The 22,238-nt window shown below is 40.6% G+C and overlaps 1 protein-coding gene across 3 annotated transcripts in view; it reads left to right on the forward strand.

Annotated features, from left to right (window-relative positions):
- Window positions 1–22,238, forward strand: part of LOC146386331 (calcium-dependent secretion activator 1-like) — a 331,088-nt gene that overhangs the window by 125,459 nt on the left and 183,391 nt on the right. For all 3 annotated transcript variants that reach the window (XM_084927304.1, XM_084927306.1, XM_084927305.1), the window contains exons 7-9: window positions 2,344–2,455; window positions 2,543–2,682; window positions 19,005–19,071. In XM_084927304.1, the coding sequence (XP_084783430.1) occupies window positions 2,344–2,455; window positions 2,543–2,682; window positions 19,005–19,071 (319 nt within the window). The remainder of the gene's footprint in view (window positions 1–2,343; window positions 2,456–2,542; window positions 2,683–19,004; window positions 19,072–22,238) is intronic.

Below are 22,238 nucleotides of genomic sequence, written 5' to 3' on the forward strand. Positions count from 1 at the left end.
TTCCTCTTCACCCTCTACACCACAGACTTCAGCCACTGCACACAGACCTCCATCTTCAGTTTTCTGATGACTCTGCGGTGGTTGGATGCATCAGCAGGGATGATGAGACAGAGTACCGGGCTGTGGTCGACTCCTTTGTCACGTGGTGTGAGCAGAATCATCTGCAGCTCAACGTGGCAAAGACCAAGGAACTGATCGTGGACTTCAGGAAGACCAGGAAACACTTGACCCCTGTTTCAATCCAGGGGGTCAGTGTTGACATTGTGGAGGACTATAAATACCTTGGAGTACACATTGACAATAAACTGGACTGGGCTAAAAACACCACAGCACTTTACAGGAAGGGCCAGAGTCGTCTCTATTTTTTGAGGCGACTGAGGTCCTTCAACATCTGCCAGAAAATGCTCAGGATTTTCTACGAGTCTGTTGTGGCCAGTGCGATCCTCTATGCTGTTGCATGCTGGGGGAGCAGGCTGAGGGTCGCAGATGCCAACAGACTCGATAAACTGATCCGTAAGGCCAGTAATGTTGTGGGGATGGAGCTGGACTCCCTCAAGGTGGTGTCGGAGAGGCGGATGCTGTCCAAGATAAAGATTTGGATAACACCTCCCACCCACTCCATGACATGCTGGTCAGTCACAGGAGCTCGTTCAGTGAGAGACTGAGATTACCGAAAAGCACCACTGAACGACACAGGAAATCTTTCCTGCCTGTGGCTCCCTGTACAACTCATCCACTTAACACACTGGTTACTGCTACAGCTACACATGTTTCTTTTTCAGCTATTTATTAATAAGCGACTTTATGTATATATATATATATATATATGTATATATTGTACTATTCTTAGTTAGGGTATTGTCTGTCTTGTTAATGTTTGTTTATAATGAAGCACTGTAACAAAAAAATAATTTCCCCCAGGGATCAATAAAGTATTCTGATTCTGATTCTGATTGCGCTTGTTTGTGGTGAGCAGCAGATCAAACAAGTTAAGATTCATAATTCAATTCAATTCAATTTTATTTATACAGCACAAAATCACAACAACATCAAGACCTTAAGATGCTTTATAGTGTAAGGTAGACCCTACGATAATGCATTCAGAGAAAAAAAACCCAACAATCATATGACCCCCTATGAGCAAGCACTTTGGCGACAGTGGGAAGGAAAAACTCCCTTTTAACAGGAAGAAACCTCCGGCAGAACCAGGCTCAGGGAGGGGCGGGGCCATCTGCTGCGACCGGTTGGGGTGAGAGAAGGAAGACAGGATAAAGACATGCTGTGGAAGAGAGACAGAGATTAATAACAGATATGATCCAATGCAGAGAGGCCTATTAACACATAGTGAGTGAAAAAGGTGACTGGAAAGGAAAAACTCAATGCATCATGGGAATCCCCGGCAGCCTACGTCTATTGCAGCATAACTAAGGGAGGATTCAGGGTCACCTGGTCCAGCCCTAACTATATGCTTTAGCAAAAAGGAAAGTTTGAAGCCTAATCTTAAAAACAGAGATAGTGTCTGTCTCCTGAATCCAAACTGAGCTCATAGATCTGGGTGTCATCAGAATAGCAGTGAAAAAGCATGCAATGTCTTCTGATGATACTGCCTAAGGGAAGCATGTATAATGTAAACAGAATTGGTCCTCGCCCTGAACCCTGTGGAACTCCATAATTAACCTCAGTGTGTGAAGAAGACTCTCCTTTTACGTGAACAAATTTGAGTCTATTAGATAGATATAGTTAATAATACAAAGAATACAAAGAAAACAAGGAAAACCCCAACAACCATATGACCCACTATTAGCATGCGCTTTGGCGAAAGTAGGAAGGAAAAACTCCCTTTTAAGAGAAAGAAACCTCCAGCACAACCAGGCTCAGGGAGGGGCGGGACCATCTCCTGTGACCGGTTGAGGAGTGAAAGGAAGACGAAGACAATGAAAGCATGTGACAAAAACTTGACTGTCACATTATAGTGACAGTCAAGTGACTGACTTATAGTTATTGGAAAATCCCCTGAAAGTTACTGTTTATATATCAGTAATGAATCCACCTTTATTATTGATTGACTCTGGTCCAGGTCCAGTTTAGGTGCAGTGTTCTGGTTTAGAGCAGCCTGTTAGAGCTGTGTTTTGCACTGCTGTTACATTTTGACTACATTACGCTATGAAAGTTTCTATTGTTGTACCTCCCACAGTCCAAAAGCACCCATCTCCCTGCTTCTCACCAGCAAACATATACTTACACAACTTTCAAGGCTTAACTGGTAGTTCAGGAGTCATAATAATGTTTAACAGTCTTTCTTTGCTTATATGTGGTTGTGTCTATATTTGTGTTGGTGTGCAGTTGGGGTACCCAGGGCGACTTCACCACCACTCAGCCACTGCCTGCTGTGAAGGTGAAGCTGTTTACTGAGAGCACAGGAGTGTTAGCTCTGGAAGATAAGGAGCTGGGGAGGGTAAGAAATCATTCTGCTTCATTTTGGTCACTTTGCCTTTGTATAACTTGTATACAACATATACATTAATGGTGGGAACACTCCCAGGTTGTTCTCCACCCGACTCCCAACAGTCCTAAGCAGTCTGAACTCCATAAGATGACAGTGTGTAAAGGCTGCTCAGACAGTGACCTCAAGATCAAACTGGCCATTCGCATGGACAAACCACAGAACATGAAGCATTGTGGGTAAGTTACTGTGAGATTAAACATTCTCGTGGCAATATAAAGCTACTTGAGTTATCATGGTTCAGTGTAAAACTGTAGCTGCTTTAAAATAGTTACTGTTTTAGTTTGTACATCAGAATAATTTCAGCAGACCGGTTCTGGAAAAGCTATTAAGGAGAAATGTGATCTCTCCTTTTAGTCTCTATCAGTATTTTGGATAAAGTGTAAGCTTTTCAGGGAGATTTTAGAGCAATAAAGTACAAAAGAATGAGTATATAGAAATATAAAATACATGGGCTAAGTGGGTTCTGAGACAGGATGCTTCCAATTTTGACAATATTGCGCCTATAAAGAAAGCAGTCAAGATCTGTTTAATGTACAAGTTAAAGGCAAAGTCCTTGTTAAAATGACTCCAAGTACTGGAGGCAAAGGTAGAGTACAGCAAGCTTTTAGTTATTAAGAGATGTACTCGCCACTTCTGACTACAAATCACAGGAAACATTGTTTATTGGAGTATTTTTTTTCAGTTAGTCATGAGTTACTTCACACAAGGTGGGACTTTTTTTAGCAAATCCTATATTTCCCATCTTGAGATGCGTTGTCAGGTGTTTACCGCAGCCACCTTTAGTGTGTGCTTGTTTATGGGTCTCTCTACCTTCAGTTTTGTCTCCAGTAACTAAAGTGCTTCACTGGTTTGTGATCAGATGACTAATTATCCCACTGAATAATATCCAATTTCTTTGCACCGAGATTGAAAATGAAAATGAAATTCTGCTCTTCTATTGTATCTTTCTTGTTTGATTTAAGATCTACTGTGATTTTCACAGGCAAAATTACAAAATTGTTCAAATACTGATGAAGATGAGTGTATTAAGAGCTTATTGAATGAGAGGCTTTGCTAAACATCAAATTACCCAAAAGTATTTAAATAGAAAATGTAAATAGAAGAAGTTCTAAGTTTAAAAACTTGGGAAACATAAATGTATTGTTAATTAATTTATTGTTAATTTTATATTTTTAAAACGTGCCGGAGGTAAGCATTTGGATCCGTTACGTCACATGCTGAAGTGTAACTTCCCTAATATTGATGGTTATTTCATTATTTCTAAGTCTTTACAACCCAATTTTATGATTATTTTTTAAATAACCAACATGTGAATACATAGATAACTGTATATCTGATCTTAATCAGGTGGTAAAATGTTAATTTTAAATAATCCTTGTAGAGTTAATTTAGAGTGTGATACACTTAATATTTGGGTGTGTAATTGATGAGCCGCTAGGGTGCTTTGTCCAAAAGATAATCTTTTGCTTTTGCTTCCCTCTTGTGGTTACTGGTTATTGCTACCACTGAATGTGACTATGTGCAGATCCACACAGGACCTGAAATATCACACTCTATTATGACCCCCATTGGAAATAAAAACTTTCAGGCTGAAATTACTTGAATGTGCTATGAGCCCAAACTAGTTAGCCTTAAACCATTGAAGTTTTTGTACAACGTGAATTTGTATTAACACAGAAACCGATGAACTAGACAAACTAAGTTTAAAATAGTAGCCTTTACTCAAAATCATTAATTCACATAAATTATTTATTTCCTGGAGTCTAATTTTTAAAAAATAGCTAAAACTTAAAGACAATTATTTCTCACTACTTAAATTTATTTATCTGTTACTACTGTTGTATCTTGTACTCTAATTATACTATTTTAGTTGCAGTTACTGTATTAAAACCGCTCATTCAAATTCTGCCTTTTAGTTTTGTTTAATGTTTCATATACTTTTAATTAAAAAAAAAAAATTTCAATTTGTTATAAAAAGTGTGTTAGTAAAAAGAAAAAAAAAAAAACAGGCAATGAAAACAAGTTCACTCAAAGAAAAAAGAAACGTTGACTTTAATTAAAATTATTTTGTCAACAGGTTCCACGAAATTGTATTGTGTTAGTTTAAAGCAAAAATCTTTAGGTCATTTAATTTTAAAAAACTACTTAGGATTAACAAGAGATATATAAGACTGCCTAAATCAAGTTATGTTGTATCAACATAAATTATATATTTTCAGGTTAGATAGTTTAGATTAGTTTTTTTAAACACATCTCTCTTATTTGTGGCAGTAAAATGTTTAAGTTAGATTAATTCAAATATTATATTTTCAGCCACCTTGTGCTTTACTAATTAGTTTTACATAAATCTATTTTGTCAACAGGTTCCACACAAATGAATTAAGTACATCCAAATTATTTATTTTAAATTTCCTTTATTGCCAACATTGTGCTGAAGGTCAACCTTCAGCACAATGTTCCCTCTAAGCTGCGCACGTGCGCAATTGCGCACTGCTGGCACGTCTCTGCGCACAGAAAATCTGCGTTGCACACAAAAAAAAATCTAACCTGAATTGAAATTAAAATAAATACGTTAACAATTCTGTTTTGCAGTGTTAGTCAGTAAGTGACTGGCTGCTCCTGTATGTGTTTAGAACGATGCCACCTTATACCATAGTCCAGCCAATGATGCGATTCACATTCGTATATACGCAGCCCATCAACGTGGTTGACAGCCTATGACAGCGTCCTTATGTGCCGACACCGGTGTTTTAGCTAGCAAAGCGGCTGATGAGGAGTTAAGCCACGTTAATGACAACGTGTACAACCATTGGAGATGTGAGCAGGACAGACGGAACAATTGACGGAAAAAAAGTGTACTTTATACCAGTTTTTAAATTGTGTTGATCGGCCACGTAAAACCAGAGTTATGATAAAAAAATATCTGCAATGTTTGGTTTTCTTCCTGAATACTGTCTTTGTTTATATTTACTGCAGGAAGAAACGGTAAAAACGGCGTTTTATAAGGAAAACGCTCAAAAGCCTGTGAGCAAAAACAGCCCCCCTCCCTTGGCCTTTCCTATTGGTGGAAAAATGTACCATGTGGACCAATCAAAAAATGATATGGCAACATGGCATTTAGTTGTTTAGGAAGAGGGAAGTTTTAGGAGTGACGGCGGTGTTTTGAGATGTGAGAGATTTGCAACGTTTAGCGTGTTTGGAGTCTAAAGTTAGTGTGTTGTCTTGTGTAGTTAGTGTGTAGTGTAGTCAGTAGTTTTGTTGTGTGTGTCAGAACAATGAGGCGACTGCTGAATGTTACAGGTGTTACAGCAGTGATACATCTGCTGTTGTCAGGCCTGCAGGTATCAGGCTGTTGTTCTCCTTTATCTCATAGTGGACAGAAATTATTTTTTGGAGGGGCACAAATAATTTGATGCAGAACAGCTGATTGTTCTGTAAATAGTTTGAAATGTTTATTTAAAAACGCCTTGGCTGCATTAAAAAAAAGCTGCAAAAAACTTTGTTGTTTGCCAAACTGAGTTACTTTTTTGAAGAGGTAATTATATAATTAATTGCCCAACATTGGTCATTATAGTATTTTGCAGACAGAGAGTTACAGGACTCTCTCCCAGACCACAGACTCATAATACAAGTCAGAGCTTTATTAAAAAAGAAAGAAAGAAAGAAAGTTGTGTTTTTAAAATTGGAGTTCAAGTTATTTTTACTTCCATGTTAGTGTTAGTTAGTGTGTTAACATACTGCACAGGTCATGAACAAGATTGTTTTACATTTTCATTGTAAGTGGGATAAAGCAGTTAATAAAAAGTAGTCTAACATAAATGTAAATGCTGTAATTTGATTATTTTCATAAACCATGTAACTTGGATGGATTAGATGCTGGTGTGACCACAGTGCACACGCCTGATGTCGCTCACAGTGGTCCAAGGGATCGCTCAGGGAGTTTGTGTGTTCGCTCAGACACATGAAAAATTAGAGCGAACATTGCTTCAGGATCAATAAAGTTTTATTGAATTGAACTTCCCTGAAGTACAGTGGCAGTGGATGTGGGTTGGAGATGCAATAAGCTTGAACCTGCAGGCGACCATCTTCACTGACCACACCATCTGTGACGGAGGACTCATCTCTCCTGCAGTCCTGCAAGCAAACAATCATATTTTTTGGAACATGAACTTAATTGCTTTCTTAAAACATTTTTTTCTGCATTTGGTATAAAACAGACTCCAATTTGGACAATCTCAGGCTCCCTCCCCACCGGAGAGGTGACATTCAATGTCCCACTTGTCAGTCTGGATAGCCGTGACCACCACTTACTTACTTAGACTTAGATCCTCCCGCGCCGATCGGCGCATCGGGCGACAAGAGAACGCCATCGAACTCGGTCTATCGCGGCAGTTGTTGCTTCATCCCATGACAGTTCGACTGAACGTAAATCTTCAAGGAAAGTCCTCCTCCATGTTATTTTAGGTCTTCCTCGCCGTCTCTTTCCATTCTTCGGGTTCCACAGAACCGCGACACGGGCAGGTCTCGGGTCCGGTAGCCGAAGGATGTGACCGGCAAAACTGAACCGACGCTTGGTGACTTGGACATGGAGCGGCTCTACTCCCGCACGGCGATATACTTCTTCATTGGTAACGCGATCCCGATATGTGATCTTGAGCAGCCGTCGAAGACAACGTTGTTGGAAGACATCAAGATGGCGGTTGATCTTTGCAGTTGATTTCCAAGTCTCCGCTGCATATTGTGCCGTCGGTATAACGATGGTCTTCAGGAGCCGCAACTTGGTTGATAAAGGCATTACGGTGGTCATCCATATAGGTCGTAATTGTTGAAAGGCTGCCCATGCTTTCCCAATTCTGCACTTAACGTCATGCTCCACGTCCCCGTCACTGCTAAAAGTGCAACCCAGGTACATGAACCTGTCCACCTCTTCTAGCTGCTGCTGCTGCTTCACAGTAACCGCTGTGTTTGATGGTGTAGCGTAACCAACTCGCATAATCTTCGACTTCTCACCGCTGATCCTGAGTCCTATCAGTGCTGCTTCGCTTTCCAAAGATGAGGTTGTTTTCTGAAGAGCCCGGAGTGTTGGTGCAAGTAAGGCTATATCGTCCACAAAGTCCAAATCTGTGAACTGCTGCAGGGGATCACGTCCGGCGATGCCCATCGTGTTCGGTCCAATTGCTCGGCGCATGACATAGTCAATGGCGATGTTGAAGAGGAATGGCGATAGGACGCAGCCTTGTCGCATACCAGTATCGATGTTAAAATATTCCGTGATGCCATTGTCTGTTCGGACGCAGCAACTAGAGTTGCGGTACAACGCTTGGAACGCGGTAACGAAGCAGTCGGGTACGCCGTAAGACTTGATGATTTTCCAGAGTGTGTCTCGATTAAGGCTATCAAAAGCCTTTTTAAAGTCAACGAAGTTCACGCATAGCCTTTGCTGGAATTCGAGGCTCTGCTCAATAATTGATCTCAGCGTGAATATTTGTTCAATGCAGGACCTTCCACTTCTAAAACCCGCCTGCTCTTCGCGTAGCCGTTCGTCCACCGTTCTCAATAGTCGCTGAAGTAATACCTTTCCGAACACCTTCCCTGGGATGGAGAGGAGGGTGATGCCACGCCAATTATTGCAGTTTGACAGATCACCCTTCTTTGGGAGTTTCACGATGGTACCTCTCGTCCAGTCGCCAGGTACTTTGCCTCTTTCCCAGCATTTGTTGACCAGAGTTGTCAAAGCTCTGACCAGAACGGGATCGGCGTACTTCAGGAGTACTTCAGGAGGGTTGGGCGTTGGGCTAGCAACCCGACCCCATAAAAATTTTTTACCGCTACAGAAACGTGACCACCACCCAACACACAATAATGTCATGAAAGCATCATTTTAAAAAGGGCTATGCAAACATGGCCAATAACTTTCATTCTAATGATGTGCAAAATGATTTGGGCACAAAACAAATTTTGCTGTTAGAAAACTTGCAGACTTCACTATATACAGTGTAGACCCTCTAAACTAAGTTTGGGGGGTGTGATCTTTCAAGAAATGCAGACCAAACTGTTGTTGTTTGTTTACTTACACAGCATGTCTTGTAGAATTAACTGGAGTCACCAGCAACAGCATCGTGCAGTCATATCTCAAGTCTAATAACAGAAGACAGGAAAAGATCAGTAAAGAAACAACTTCCCCAAACCAAAGCACAAATAAAACAACAAGTAAAACAGGCTGATCTAAAGTATGATTAAAGTTCAGCCTGATTAATATAAATGTCACTGACAGTTGCTAATATATTGGAAAACCAAAATACTTACCACTGAGTTGATGTCTTTCTGTCCAACAACAGGAGTGCTGGTCCCGAGCCTCAAAGACAGTAAGAAGCAATCAGAGGGAGAAAAAACAGAACATTTTTCAGAAACTGATTTTATCCTTAATGGCTGTGCAATCATTGTAACATAGAGTTTGCTTATGTTGTTAAATAAAGGCTAGATTTGACATTAATAGATGCCACAGATGTTCAAAAGCTGCCACAAAGCATGAAAAAAAATGGACGTCTCTGAAAACTTCGACGCATTTTTGCAAATATGTGATGTCTTGATAAATTGAGCAGATATTTGAACTTTACACAGCTACATTCTCGCCTGAAAAATATCTTAAAAGTTTATTTTGTGACCCAGAAAAAGTAATACGTTTTTTAGCCGCACTCCTCCGCCATTGCCACGCTTACAAGTACGCACAGGCTCAAAATAACCTTTTAAGATATTTTCAGGCGAGAATGTAGCTGTGTAATCCTCAAATATCTACTTAATTCATCAAAATATCACATATTTGCTTCCACGTTTTCGGAGAGCTCTGTTATCCACCAGCGCAATAGCTGACCGGGAGGTCAAGGCTTGATAAGAGTCCGCGAGCACAGCTAACTCCTGGCATATTGTTTTCACCCCCCCGTGGTCTTTTGCTACTCAGGTTAAACATGATATATATATATAATTAAAAAATTACTTTTTTATTTCAAACAATAAACAGAAAATTTCACAGACATATTTTTATGTAAGGTTTTTAAGGCTGTGGTGTTAATTTTTAAGTAACATGAGCCCAGCCGCAGCAGCAACGCTAGGCTAACACTAACTAGCAAGATTATAAACCTGGTGCTAAACTAAGAGAAGCCACAAAATCAGTTTGAATAAGAGTAAACATTTACTCACCAAGTCAGTGTATCAGGTAAAGATCCACAGCAATGACAACAATAGTATCTTGAGCTGAAGCTTCTCCAGGTTTGCTCAACGTTTTCCATAACAAATGCACCATGAACATGCGGACTGATCCGAGAGGGCGGAGGACGGTAGTGACGGGGCATTTTCAAAACACACCTTTCATCCTTCCGCACTGAGAAGCAAAACTTCCATCTTACTTCGGGCCTTTCTCAATTGCGTACTTGTGCGTACTTGTGTTCTCGTGTACTCGTGATACGTCATCAGTCGGAGACCAAGTACTGTTCCAATTCGAAGTACGCATCAAGCCGAGAACGCGAAAAAGTCCCGGATGTGTTCTCGCTCCGCCCGTTTTATCGAGCATGCATCGGTGGTGACTTGTGTGGACTTGGTACAGCTAAATATCCCAGAATGCATTTCGTCCAAAACTCAAACGCGGCAATGGCGGACGAGCGGGGCTAAAAACTTTTAAACATTACTCTTCCTGGGTCACAAAATAAACTTTTGAGTTATTTTCAAGCGAGAATGTAGCTGTGTAAGTTTCAAATATCTGCTCGATTTATCAAGATATCATATATTTCCAAACGCACTCCGACGTTTTCAGAGACGTATGTGACCCGCCAGCTCCATAGCAGACAGCGAGGTCGAGGATTATTAGAGCCGGCGAGAACAGCGGACTCCCAGCACATCGTTTTCAACCCCCCCCCCCGCGGTCTTTTCGCTACTCAGGTTAAACAAACCCCAGCAGCTGTCTATTGTATTGAGTGTCCACTAAAATAAAAGCGTTCTAACATCTCACCTGCTTGTTTTTATTAAGGTATGTACACGTACACTATTTTTATAAATAGAGATTTCACTACTGAGGTTAAACATGATATATAAGTCACTTAGATCACTTCTAAATGTTAATGTTTGGTTTATTTCAGTGTTTTATTTGTTCCTGAGTAAACCGGTTTGGCTGTGATTAAAGTTAAGCGTCATAACATATTACTCACAGTTAAATTAAGAGGGGACGGCAGTAAAAACTCCAGACCTGTGACATCATCAAGTACGCTGGTGTTCCAATTGTACAAATCGCGAGTCCGTACTTGCATTCTCGGCGAGTACGTACTCGCCGATAACGCACGGGAGTACGGACTCGCGTACGTGAGAATTGAGAAAGGGCCTTAGTTTTTCTAAGTTAAGACAACTCAAATAAATTGAGTTTATCAGCGTTTTTGCATAAAAAGTACTGGTAACTTATTTAAATCGAGTTCTAATAACAAATTGATAAAAAACTGAGTTCAGCTTATTTAATATTTTTAATTAAACACAATATTACATTTTACAGTGTAGAAGCAATTATCACCAGGTCTGTCGACCTCCTTTGTCTGTCCACTCATGTGCCGTGAATAATTTCATTTAAAAATTTAAGTGTGTGATTTCACAAACTCTAATTTATAACTATGTTGAAACATGCTTTATTTACAGACCATTTTTATATAATACAGATTACTGACAGCGCATAACAATGTTGTCACAGTGGCTTTCGCCCTCGACATTTTAGATTTTAAATGTCACTTCATGCGATCCTTGCTATCCTATTCGATATTTGAGACTCTTGGATTACAGTAGAGGAATCCCAAGAAAGCAAATGAAAAAAATAACCCCTTGAAAAAATAAACCCATGAACGCCCGTAGCTAATCCCTTAATAAAACAAAAAACAATAAAAAATGTTTCTTACACATTCCACAAAATAAGCATGTTAACATATAAGCAGTTAATAGTTGTTGACAATAGCCTGAGATAAACAGGCACACTAAATCTCATCCCTTGTAATATTATGTTTCACCTTAAGCCCAGGTTTGCTCTGTGAGGGGCATACTTCATCTGTTACCAAAAATCTTGAACACAGTGTATAACTATACACACCAACTGTCCAGTGGTCTCACGGTTCCCATGTTAGGAGAGCAAGGTTTGGCAGGATGAAAGCAGACATATCTAACTTGTCCAGGACCCAGTAAAACTAATGTAGCACAAGCATACGCAAACTATATAACATGTCTCGTAAGACAAACGCAAAATATAACCATGCTCAACATGTAGATACTACACAACACAGTCAAAGAAAAAAGTGGTCTTACCTCTCAAAGAAACAGCAGCTTGGCGCCATGGTTGACGGTTGAATGAGGCAAGCTTGATGTGACACGAAGGACTCAAACATATATATGTTAATGGGCTGGTTAAATTTTATTTATAACTTTTTCTTCAAAAAAAGTAGTAAATAAAACGTTCCAGGTTGCAACTAAATAGGCAGGACTGATCACAGCAATTAGTCCCAGCTGCTCTGCCAGCCTTCTGGCACTGTCCACTGAACCCACTGCTCCTCTGCAGACCACACCCCCACCAAACTGTATATAGTGCTTTAGGTTCTCTGGTAGAATACATGGATTTGTCTGCTTTTCTGAGTAGTAAAGCGCTCTGTAAGAACCAGTCAGTTCATCATTTGCTATATTTCTCAATAGTACAACTAAATATAGTAAGTAAAACAACAACAAAACTTTCCTGCAGCAGACTGGTGACTGGGTTTGAATGAACAAGCTCTGCTGGGAAAGATTCAATAGAATGCCATATACAGGTCCCCAACCTTTTTTGCGCCACAGATCGGTTTAATGTTTTTTTATTTATATTTTCACGGACCAGCCTTTAAGGTGTTACAGATAAATACAACAAAATAAAATGATACGACCAAGACAAAAACTGTCGTATTTTGTAAATATAATAATAAACATGAATTCACTATGTAATTGTGTACCTTTAATAGCAGCGTGCTCCTGAAATGCGCCAACAACACTGAGAGTAACATCGTCCTCTCTGCCCCTTAATGCTCTCTGGTCGCTATGGTAATCCATAAATATTTCTTTCAAAATAAGACGCACAACTACAACACGGGAAAGACCCAGGGAAACCGAGTTGACGATAAAACCCCTGAAAACCATAAATTTCACACCCGGGCCTTAACTCTCGCAGCCCGGTACCAAACGACTCACAGACTGGTACTGGTCCATAGCCCAGGGGTTGGGGACGGCTGATAAACAGGACAGTTGCCCACCCTTTAAAATACAGAATGTAAAGTATAAATATCTGGGGCAAGCACAGAACCAGCCAAGATCAGACCAGTCTGTCTGGATATTTATTAATTATCTTCTGTATTTATTTGCATCCTGATGTGGAAACGTGTCATGAATGCTTTGAGTAAAATCATGTTTATTTTGAGCATTTTGGGGGGCTGATGTGTTTGCCATTTTATGTGGATTCTTAACTCCTTGAATCTCTGCAGTGCAGGTAGTGATAGCAACATTAGCACAACAATCAGGCACAATCGCCACTTTTATGGGAAATACAGCAGGTTCAAAAGTACCAGATTTCCACTAACATCAGTTCTTACGTGATGCAAAATAAAAAGCACTTGATTAACATTTTTTTATGTAATTGATGAAAATGAGGAATATTCATTAAATCTTAAAGGTTTGGAGGGTTAAAGATAACAACAATATGGTGACTACAAATGCATGAGGTTGTCTGTTAAAAACAATCTGCGCCTCCGTGGAGAAGGTTGTCTTTCCCTTATACTGTGGAGAAATCTGCCACTAACCCTTGCTCATATGAACATATGAGCAGTGCCTAACCGGTCCAAGAGCTTGTCAACCCAGGCCACGGAATAAGCATCAAACCTCGTTCAGCTGGTGGTACTCCACGCAGAACCGTATAGACCCATCTTTCTTCACCACACAAGGTGATATACCTCTATGGCTCCTCACCTGTCTGATGGCACCATGTTGTGGTCAATGTCCCCCACTTGCCAACGGGTAACTTTGAGCTAGAAGAATTGAGTGATTCAAGCACTTTATCTCCCAGTGAAAATTGTCCGAGCCGAGTCTCTCTTTTGTACAGGCACTGCTGCTGTTTCTGGGCCTGGAAAAGCAGCATGGTAACAGGCACAAAGGCGCTCTTGGAATTGCTAGTTGGTTCATGGCCTGACACTCTGGGCATTACACAGACCATTGGCACACATCCCCCTGGATGCCCAGCTAATAGAATTGGGCCATTATTCACTCCAGAGTTTTGTCATATCCCTGCCATGGGGTTAAAGGAATCCACCTGGAAAATCATTTGCTGGTGGCTTTTTGGCACCAACGACTGGGTGTTTTCCTTTTCTGTGTGACTTTTACGACTCACTTAATAGAGTATGTCTCTAATCAACACAAAATGCAGGTATGTCAGTGCTACATCAGGGTGTACTGTTCAACTGTTGATTGTTGAACTATCGATCGCCTGTTCAAAGGACTGAGTGTTGTCCCAAGACTGCCCTAGAGGGAAATCTTCACTGGAGTAAATCACTGGGCTTCCCGAGAAGCCCCCGATGTCTCCTCCTCCCCAGAGTCAGAGTTGGACAACCACTGAGTGCAGCACAAATACTACAAGTCTCTATTGATCGTGAACGCAATCTTATATCATTTCAAGTGGCACTATGGTATATTTGTGTATGTCCAGCAGCCGAGCCTGCCTCTCTTGGCTGCCACGTCACTCAGCTTCCAAGCGCAGGCTAAACAACCAGGTCCTCCAACACTGTTGTCTGGCGTTCGGACTGGCCCTGTAGTAAGCTGAGCTGATCTTGGTACACTGCTGCCTTCTCCCAGTGCATGGCAGCTTGCTCTACCAGCATCTTTGCCAGTACCTCCACTGGCTGTACTGTTTTTTTAGCACCACTGTAACAACAAGGACCCGGGACGTACACAATATTGCGATAACAGTGATAATTTATTTCAATTTCTTTTCTATTGACTGCTTGTGGAGATTTCCAGCTGCCGGGTTTCCTGCTCAGCTCTCTTCTGCAGTTCCAGTAACCTCCTATTCACCAGCTGGGCCCACGTCCTCATTTTAGGTTTGACAGCGTTTTAGTAGGTAAAGGTGAATGCTTGGACATGAATTGAGCTGCGGTTTGGGGAAGGCCTCGAAGGGGACTGGCGACGGCTCCCGGGCCTGGCAGATCCCCGTGTACTAAAGAGGAGTGAAAAAGTTAAAGAATTGAGAACAAGGAGGGAGGGAGGGTGGGGCACGTAAACATAGATAAATCTTTATTTGTTGCACCGGGTTTCCTCCATAAAGGTTTCCAAATATTTATGAAGCCCACCCTGTTTTCTAAACACCACCTAGCCCACACAGCCTACAGCAGTCTAGCTGGCTATTGCAACAACAAGTTTGTTTGTAGTAGTGTTGTGTTGGGTTAATTAATTGTCATTAACTGAGGATTTTACAATGTGAAATAAGTCACTTTATGAATGATTATAATTTATCAAGCTTAAAATATCAGCTAGCAGTATAGTAGTGGATTGCAATTGTTGGGTCTGTCTAGCACAGGCCCACCGCTGGAACGAGACAGTTTAACTACACAGCAAAAGCATTGAACACCAAGTAGGCAAAGTTCTTCGTGTTACTCATGCACGAGGGAGACCTGCCTGGAGCCAAGTGTCGTTCCACCCACTTGACCTCCGTCAGACTCTCAGCCAGGTTCCCCATAGCACTCCTTTTATTGTAGTTACATGAATATGAATTGGTTCATTAACATATAACATCTTACATAGGTATACATGTGAACAAAGAATACCTTGTCTGTGTGTGTGTGTGTGTGTGGGGGGGGGGGGCCTCAGAGTGTGACCCCATAAATGACGTCCCTAAACCTGCTGGTCTAGAAGTCCAGCAGTTCATCTAAACAAAAGGCACTTAGCCTAAAACAGATATAGATATGTTTATCCTACCATAAAACAATAAGAGAAGGTACGACCTCTCCCATGCTCCCAGAATGTGGGTGTTAATGCCAGAACACTCTGGAATGCACACAAAGTCTTTGCAGACAACTAAGGATCACACATCCTATCACTACACAATCGATTATACACCTCTAAGCATATATGGTTAAATATTTCTAAGCATAAATGACAATAAACAATACAACTCTAACAGCAATAGAAAGAACATTAAAAAGATGAAGTGATAAAATACTTTATCAGAACACCAACAGCAAGTCGCAACAGGTGTGTCAACACGAGAAGTTGTAGCTGATCAGTGTTTACCTGGAAGGATGATGTAGTGGTTAGCACTGTTCCTTCACAGCATGAAGCTTCCTGCTTTAATTATTTGCTGGAGCCTTTCTGATTTGAGTTCACATGTTAGCCCTGTGCCTCCACGTGTTCCCTCCATCGTCCTTTAAATGACATACATGTTAGATTGAATGGTCTTTCTAAACTGGCAATGGATGTGAGGAAAAGGGTCCACATGGATGAGTTATAGCAAAAAAAAATCAAGTGAGTGAATATTAAGGTAGGCCTTTACCAGTGACACACTGCTTTCAGTACAACCCCCCACCCCAAATAACCCCTGAAAAATGAGCTGATTGGAACTTAAAAAACAAACAAAAAATAAAGCAGCTTTGATCCACTTAGAACCAGAATGGAGATTGTCTTTATTGTCACCAAAATCGGGTATAAGCAGTAAAAGCATTACATTTTAGAGTGAGTCTTGTGCAAATGACCAAAGATCTCTGAGGGTGTCATGGCTGGGGCAGCAGTCGTGTGTGGAAGTGAAGGAGGACCCAAGTTGCAGACAGCGGGGGTGGTGATGTGAGTGAGTTAATTTACAGTGCACAATAAATAACAAAGGCGAGGGCAGAACTGAACATGAACCTAAACAGAGGAAAACTAATAATAAACAAAACCTGAAGCCATAACTCACAAAGTTACACATAGGTAGTGATGGCCCGCTTGAAGCTGACGCTTCGCTGCGTGTGTCAAAAAAATCAACACACTGCTTCAGAAGCACTGTGTCGAAGCTTGATTCGTTTGGCCAGAGTCACGTGATCAGTGACGTCCGAAGCTTCGTTTAGAACCTAATAGCTTCGGTATCTGATTCAATGGTTTATAAGGAAATTAATCATTTGTGGGATTTGTGGTGTTTTGATGGTGACAGATAGCGAACCACTGATCATTCCACTGAGAGATTTGGAGCCAGCGAGGAATAGAGGAGGTTCTGTTGTGTGGGAGTATTTTGAGTTGATTTTGGTCAATCCGGTGGGTTTTCCAGCTTTGTGTTCTTGTTGTTTGCTTTTGTTTTGTGCGTGTTTATTATATCTGAAAACGGGAAAAAGGTAAAATGTCAAAAATCTGCTTCCATAATATAAATGTCATTAAATAACTTTAGAAAAACTTCCACTTGACTCTTTACATATAATGTTGTAAAAATATATATTTTATTGTTTAATTAATCTGAAAATGTTAGTCTGCCAAATGTGCAGCAATTTAATCTATTTATTCTCTTTAGCTGATAGTTTGTGGGGCCCAGGTAGACTGTATAACTGCATCTGTACCACTTTCTCTGCACTCCAGCCTCTTCTGTGCCATGTGAAGGGATTTTCCTTAAGGCAGGAAAAATTATCTCCACAAAAAGGAGCAGGTTCAGCCATCGCACAGTGGAACAAATTCTCTTCTTAAATAAAAATGAAAAAGGGTTACCTTAAATGCATCATGTTTTTAATTTGCAAGTTCATAAGCATTTTCCCTTTCCATTTCACAATCAATTCTACCCCCAGGTCACAAATATGTCTGGGAAAATTTCCCTAATATAATATTATTTATAAATATACCCGTCTAGCGGTTAATTGCACAAGCGCATGGCGGCAGGACCTCACAGCAGAAGCATACTCCATAATGTGTTGTACATTATCATATGTATATTATATGTAATGTGGTATTTTTCAATTATTGTATTTACCAACATCAAGAAGTCACAAGCAAAGAAAGACCTCACAATGGTGCATGTTTGAACATGTTTACTGGTCAAAATTATTTATTAAATAAATAAACCACATTTTTTTAACCACCAAAAAATACACGTTCAAAGCAACACAACGGCGGCCCAATATCAGACAGAATTCCACTCTGTAGAGTGGGCAATCTTAATGAAGCAGTTGGTTTTATTTTGTGGATTCAAGCTGCTCTTAATGGTTTTGGCCACCAGATGTCACCAGAGAGAACTGTGTTGAAAAGCTTCGAGTAATGAACCGTTTTTCAATACAAGCTTCAGTGCTTCAGAAAGCTTCATTTGGCCATCACTACACATAGGGGAAAACATAAGGAGGTTACACGGGGAATGAGGAGCTGGGAATGGAGAGCAGAATGTGGAGCAGAGAGACGCAGAGATGCCCAAGTAACACAGAATAACACAGACAAACCAACCATAAGCACAGACCGACACCCACTATATATACACACACAAGGTAATTAGGAAATAACACACAGGAGGGAAGCACAGCTGATCCTAATCGCAAGATGACGGGGAAACACAAGCTGAACACAGTTAAGTCACACACGGATCTACAAAGTAAAACAGGAAACTCACAAACTGTTTTACAAATGCAAAGTCAGGGACACGAACAGAGCACGGAGGGGAAGAATACAGGTAGGAATAATAAAAAACTGAATGCCAGTACCAAACCCTAAGAACTAACACAAAATCAGAAGAAACTAGAAAATAATAACAATAAACTCAAAACGCTGGGTCACCGAGCCAGTATAATGCATGACAGTATAAGTGGGCCAGCGAAGACCAGGTGCAGGTCTCAAGTTCTTATTTAACATGTCTCTACTCATATTTATTTATTTTCATATTAAGAGTTCAGTATGATTGTGTAATCTACAACGTGTGACGCACATATTAAAGCGAGTTTTACTTGGAAATTTATTTGTTTACTTGATTTATTCTTATTTAGCTTTCTCCAGCTAAATGAGCTAAATGAGAAAATATTGGGACCACATCATATTTGCATTTTATTTAAGATGAGATTCCCTTTTTGATTTGACAAAAATCCAAGATTTCAATCTTGCATCCTTAATCCTCAGTCAATTTGCTGTTCTGCAGACTTTTGTATGCTGGCTCTGAGATGTTTTACAGATCCAACTAACTGGAATATTTTCATTATTTGTGCCATCAGTTATATTTGCAGTTTTTCTGTTATGACAAATACCTGTCATTTTAAGCACTGTAAAGGATGCTGTGTCTGGCTGCAGTAAAAACACTTTGACAGGAGAGGTCAGTAGAGGCTCTTGAATAAAGATCTATGTGTCCTTAATACAGATTCAGGCTGGTGCATGAAATTTTAGCTGTGAATAATGGCATTGAAGAAAGAAGCAAAAAAGATGGTCACACTGAGAAATCTATGTAAGTCTTCTTTGGAATAATTAAGAGTGTTTTTACCCACAGGTACCTTTGGGCCATTGGCAAAAATGTATGGAAAAGATGGAAGAAAAGATTCTTCGTGCTAGTCCAGGTAAGTACAGCCAGTTCATTGGGTTTATTTAGCTCCAACAAGATAAGTCAAAGAAGAAATCAAATGAAAAAGAGAACAAGCACAAATAAAAACAACAAAGGTGCCAGTGACTGGGGGCTCATCAGAAATGGTAACCTTAATTCAAGGGACTCGTAGTATAATCCTGTGCATATAGGTCAGTGCAGAATTTCAAGACTGATCTCTGATAGAGGGTTTTATAAGATAAATGAAGTGTAGCATTGTGTAATCTGTTTGTTTGAATATTGGCTTTTAGATAGAAGTTATGCTGCTCCTTTGTCAGCTCTAATAATAATCAATTAAATTAATTGAATATATTTAGCTACTGATTCCAAAGAACAATTTTTCCTGTTTGAGAATGAAAAGTTAGAAAAAATTATATAATAATTATACCAGCATGTCCATTTTGTTTAGTAGCAAACAGGAGCTAATTTCTCTGCGTGCCCAAAAAAATAAAATAAATAAATAAATAAATATATATATATATATATATATATAATTCTGAGCTCAACAACCTGATGGCACCCAACAGAGGAGCACGAGCAGCCTTTAACATAAGCTTTGCTTTATGACAATAATATTTTCACAGGCCACATGTTGTGTGTGCTACAAGAAAGAGAGATGCAGCCAAGCTGTCTTCCCTCGGCTGTCAGACGATTGATGGAGAGGCCAAGCAGGCTTTTGTCAGGAGGTGGGGGGTTGGTGTATGTTTGAGGGAAAGAGGAGGTAGCGGCCATTTCCTGGTTGCTCTACATTGGGAGGTGGGCAGCAGGCAGGAGGGGTGGGGGCTTTGGGCGGATGCCTGTCTCTTGTGTGTTAGAGAGGATATGTCTCAGAGGTACAAGTTGACAAGCGATTGACAAAGTCGAGTGAACACTATCTGGCCTAACACTCGCAGCTAAAAAAGCCGGAGTGCCGCCAACTTGAAGCCTCTCACTTGCTCCCAGCTAAATAGATAGCAAGTGACAAATATTGGTCAATAGAATGTGCAGTGTGTGTGTGTGTACGCGCGCGTGTGTGTGTGTGTGTGTGTGTGTGCGTATGTAGGAGAGAGAGAAAAGGGGAGAGAGAGCGAGTGCACATTCAATAGAGTGTGTGTGTGTGTGTGTGTGTGCATATGTAGGAGAGAGAGAGAGAGCGAGACCTTTTTGAACAACACAACACAGACTAGACGATGGAAATACAAAACTCTGAACTCTGCTCAGACACTGTAACTATGGTTGTTTAAATGGGCCTACTCCAACTGGAACACCTACATGACAGATTCTAAAGGGCTGCACTCAGGTCTGGTGATGGCGCACAATATAGGCAGAGTTAAGCCTCATAGAAGTTGACCCATATCACACCTATCTGTCTGCTACTCCAACACACTCACAGCGGATGAGTGTATAGTCAGGTAAATGCTGAGCAAATGTACAGAAACTGATATCGTGGCAGCACCAGCTGGCTGGGGTCTTGACCAAAGTCTTTAACCAGTCAACCGTACCATCCTTTTTAAACTCATCGTCCTTATCTTGCTATCAAAAATGTCCACTACAAACAATTCAATTCAATTTTTGAATTCAGTTTTATTTATACAGAGCCAAATCACAACAACAGTCGCCTCAAGGTGCTTCATATTGTAAGGTAGACCCTACAATAATACATACAGAGAAAAACCCAACATATGACCATGTGACCACCATCATATGACCCCCTATGAGGAAGCACTTTGGCAAGAGGAAGAAACCTCCAACTGAACCAGACTCTTGGGAGGCACGGCCATCTGCTGCGACCGGTTGGGGTGAGAGAAGGAAGACAGGATAAAAGACATGCTGTGGAAAGTGTGATTCAGCTGAGACGTCTATTAGCACATGTTGAGTGAGAAAGGTGACTGAAAAGGAAATACTCAATGCATCATGGGAATCCCCCGGCAGCCTACGTCTATTGCAGCATAACTAAGGGAGGATTCAGGGTCACCTGGTCCAGCCCTAACTATATGCTTTAGCAAAAAGGAAAGTTTTAAGCCTAATCTTAAAAGTAGAGATAGTGTCTGTCTCCTGAATCCAAACTGGAAGCTGGTTCCACAGAAGAGGGGCCTGAAAACTGAAGGCTCTGCCTCCCATTCTACTTTTAAATACTCTAGGAACAACAAGTAGGCCTGCAGAGTGAGAGCGAAGTGCTCTAATAGGGTGATATGGTACTACAAGGTCATTAAGATAAGATGGGGCCTGATTATTTAAGACCTTGTATGTGAGGAGCAGGATTTTGAGGGGAAACGAAAACAGGAGAAATCTCCTCTCTCTTTCTAGTCCCTGTCAGTACTCTTGCTGCAGCATTTTGGACCTTAGTGGTTCAAGAGGTCTCTCCATTTACACGAACTGCTCTAATAGGATATTATGGTCAACAATATCGAACGCTGCACTGAGGTCTAGCAGGACAAGCACAGAGATGAGTCCACTGTCAGAGGCCATAAGAAGATCATTTGTAACCTTCACTAAAGCTGTTTCTGTGCTGTGATGAGCTCTGAAACCTGACTGAAACTCTTCAAATAAACCATTCCTCTGCAGATCATCTGTTAGCTGTTTGACAACTACTCTTTCAAGAATATTTGAGATAAAAGGAAGGTTGGAGACTGAAAGCTGGGTCAAGAGATGGCTTTTTAAGTAAGGGCTTAACTACTGCCAGCTTGAAGGCCCGCGGTACATTATTAGAGATAGGTTGATCATATTTAAGATGGAAGCATTAATTAATGGCAAGACATCTTTGAGCAGTTTTGTAGGAATGGGGTCTAAAAGACACACTGATGGCTTGGGGTAAGTAATTACTGAAGTTAATTTAGAAAGATCAATTGGAGAAAATGACTAAATAAATATTGATGGTACTGAAACCAGCTGTATATAATATTATGTCTGTGACACAGTTATGAGTATTTTTTTCATTAATGGTTCAAATTGTATCTGTGATGAAATTAGTGAAGTCGGTACTAGTCAATGGTAATGGAATGGTTGGCTCAAAAGAGCTCTGACTTTTTGTCAGCCTGGCTACAGTGCCGCAGTACAGAGAAACCTAGGGTTGTTCTTATTTTCTTCAATCAGTGATGAGTAGTTAGATGTTCTGGCTTTATGGAGGGCTTTTTTTTTATAAAGCAGCAAAATATTTCACCGGGC

This window comes from Perissodus microlepis, chromosome 5 (assembly GCF_051167445.1).
Source record: "Perissodus microlepis isolate ML-2025 ecotype Zambia chromosome 5, ASM5116744v1, whole genome shotgun sequence".
In the NCBI taxonomy this organism is placed as follows: Eukaryota; Metazoa; Chordata; class Actinopteri; order Cichliformes; family Cichlidae; genus Perissodus; species Perissodus microlepis.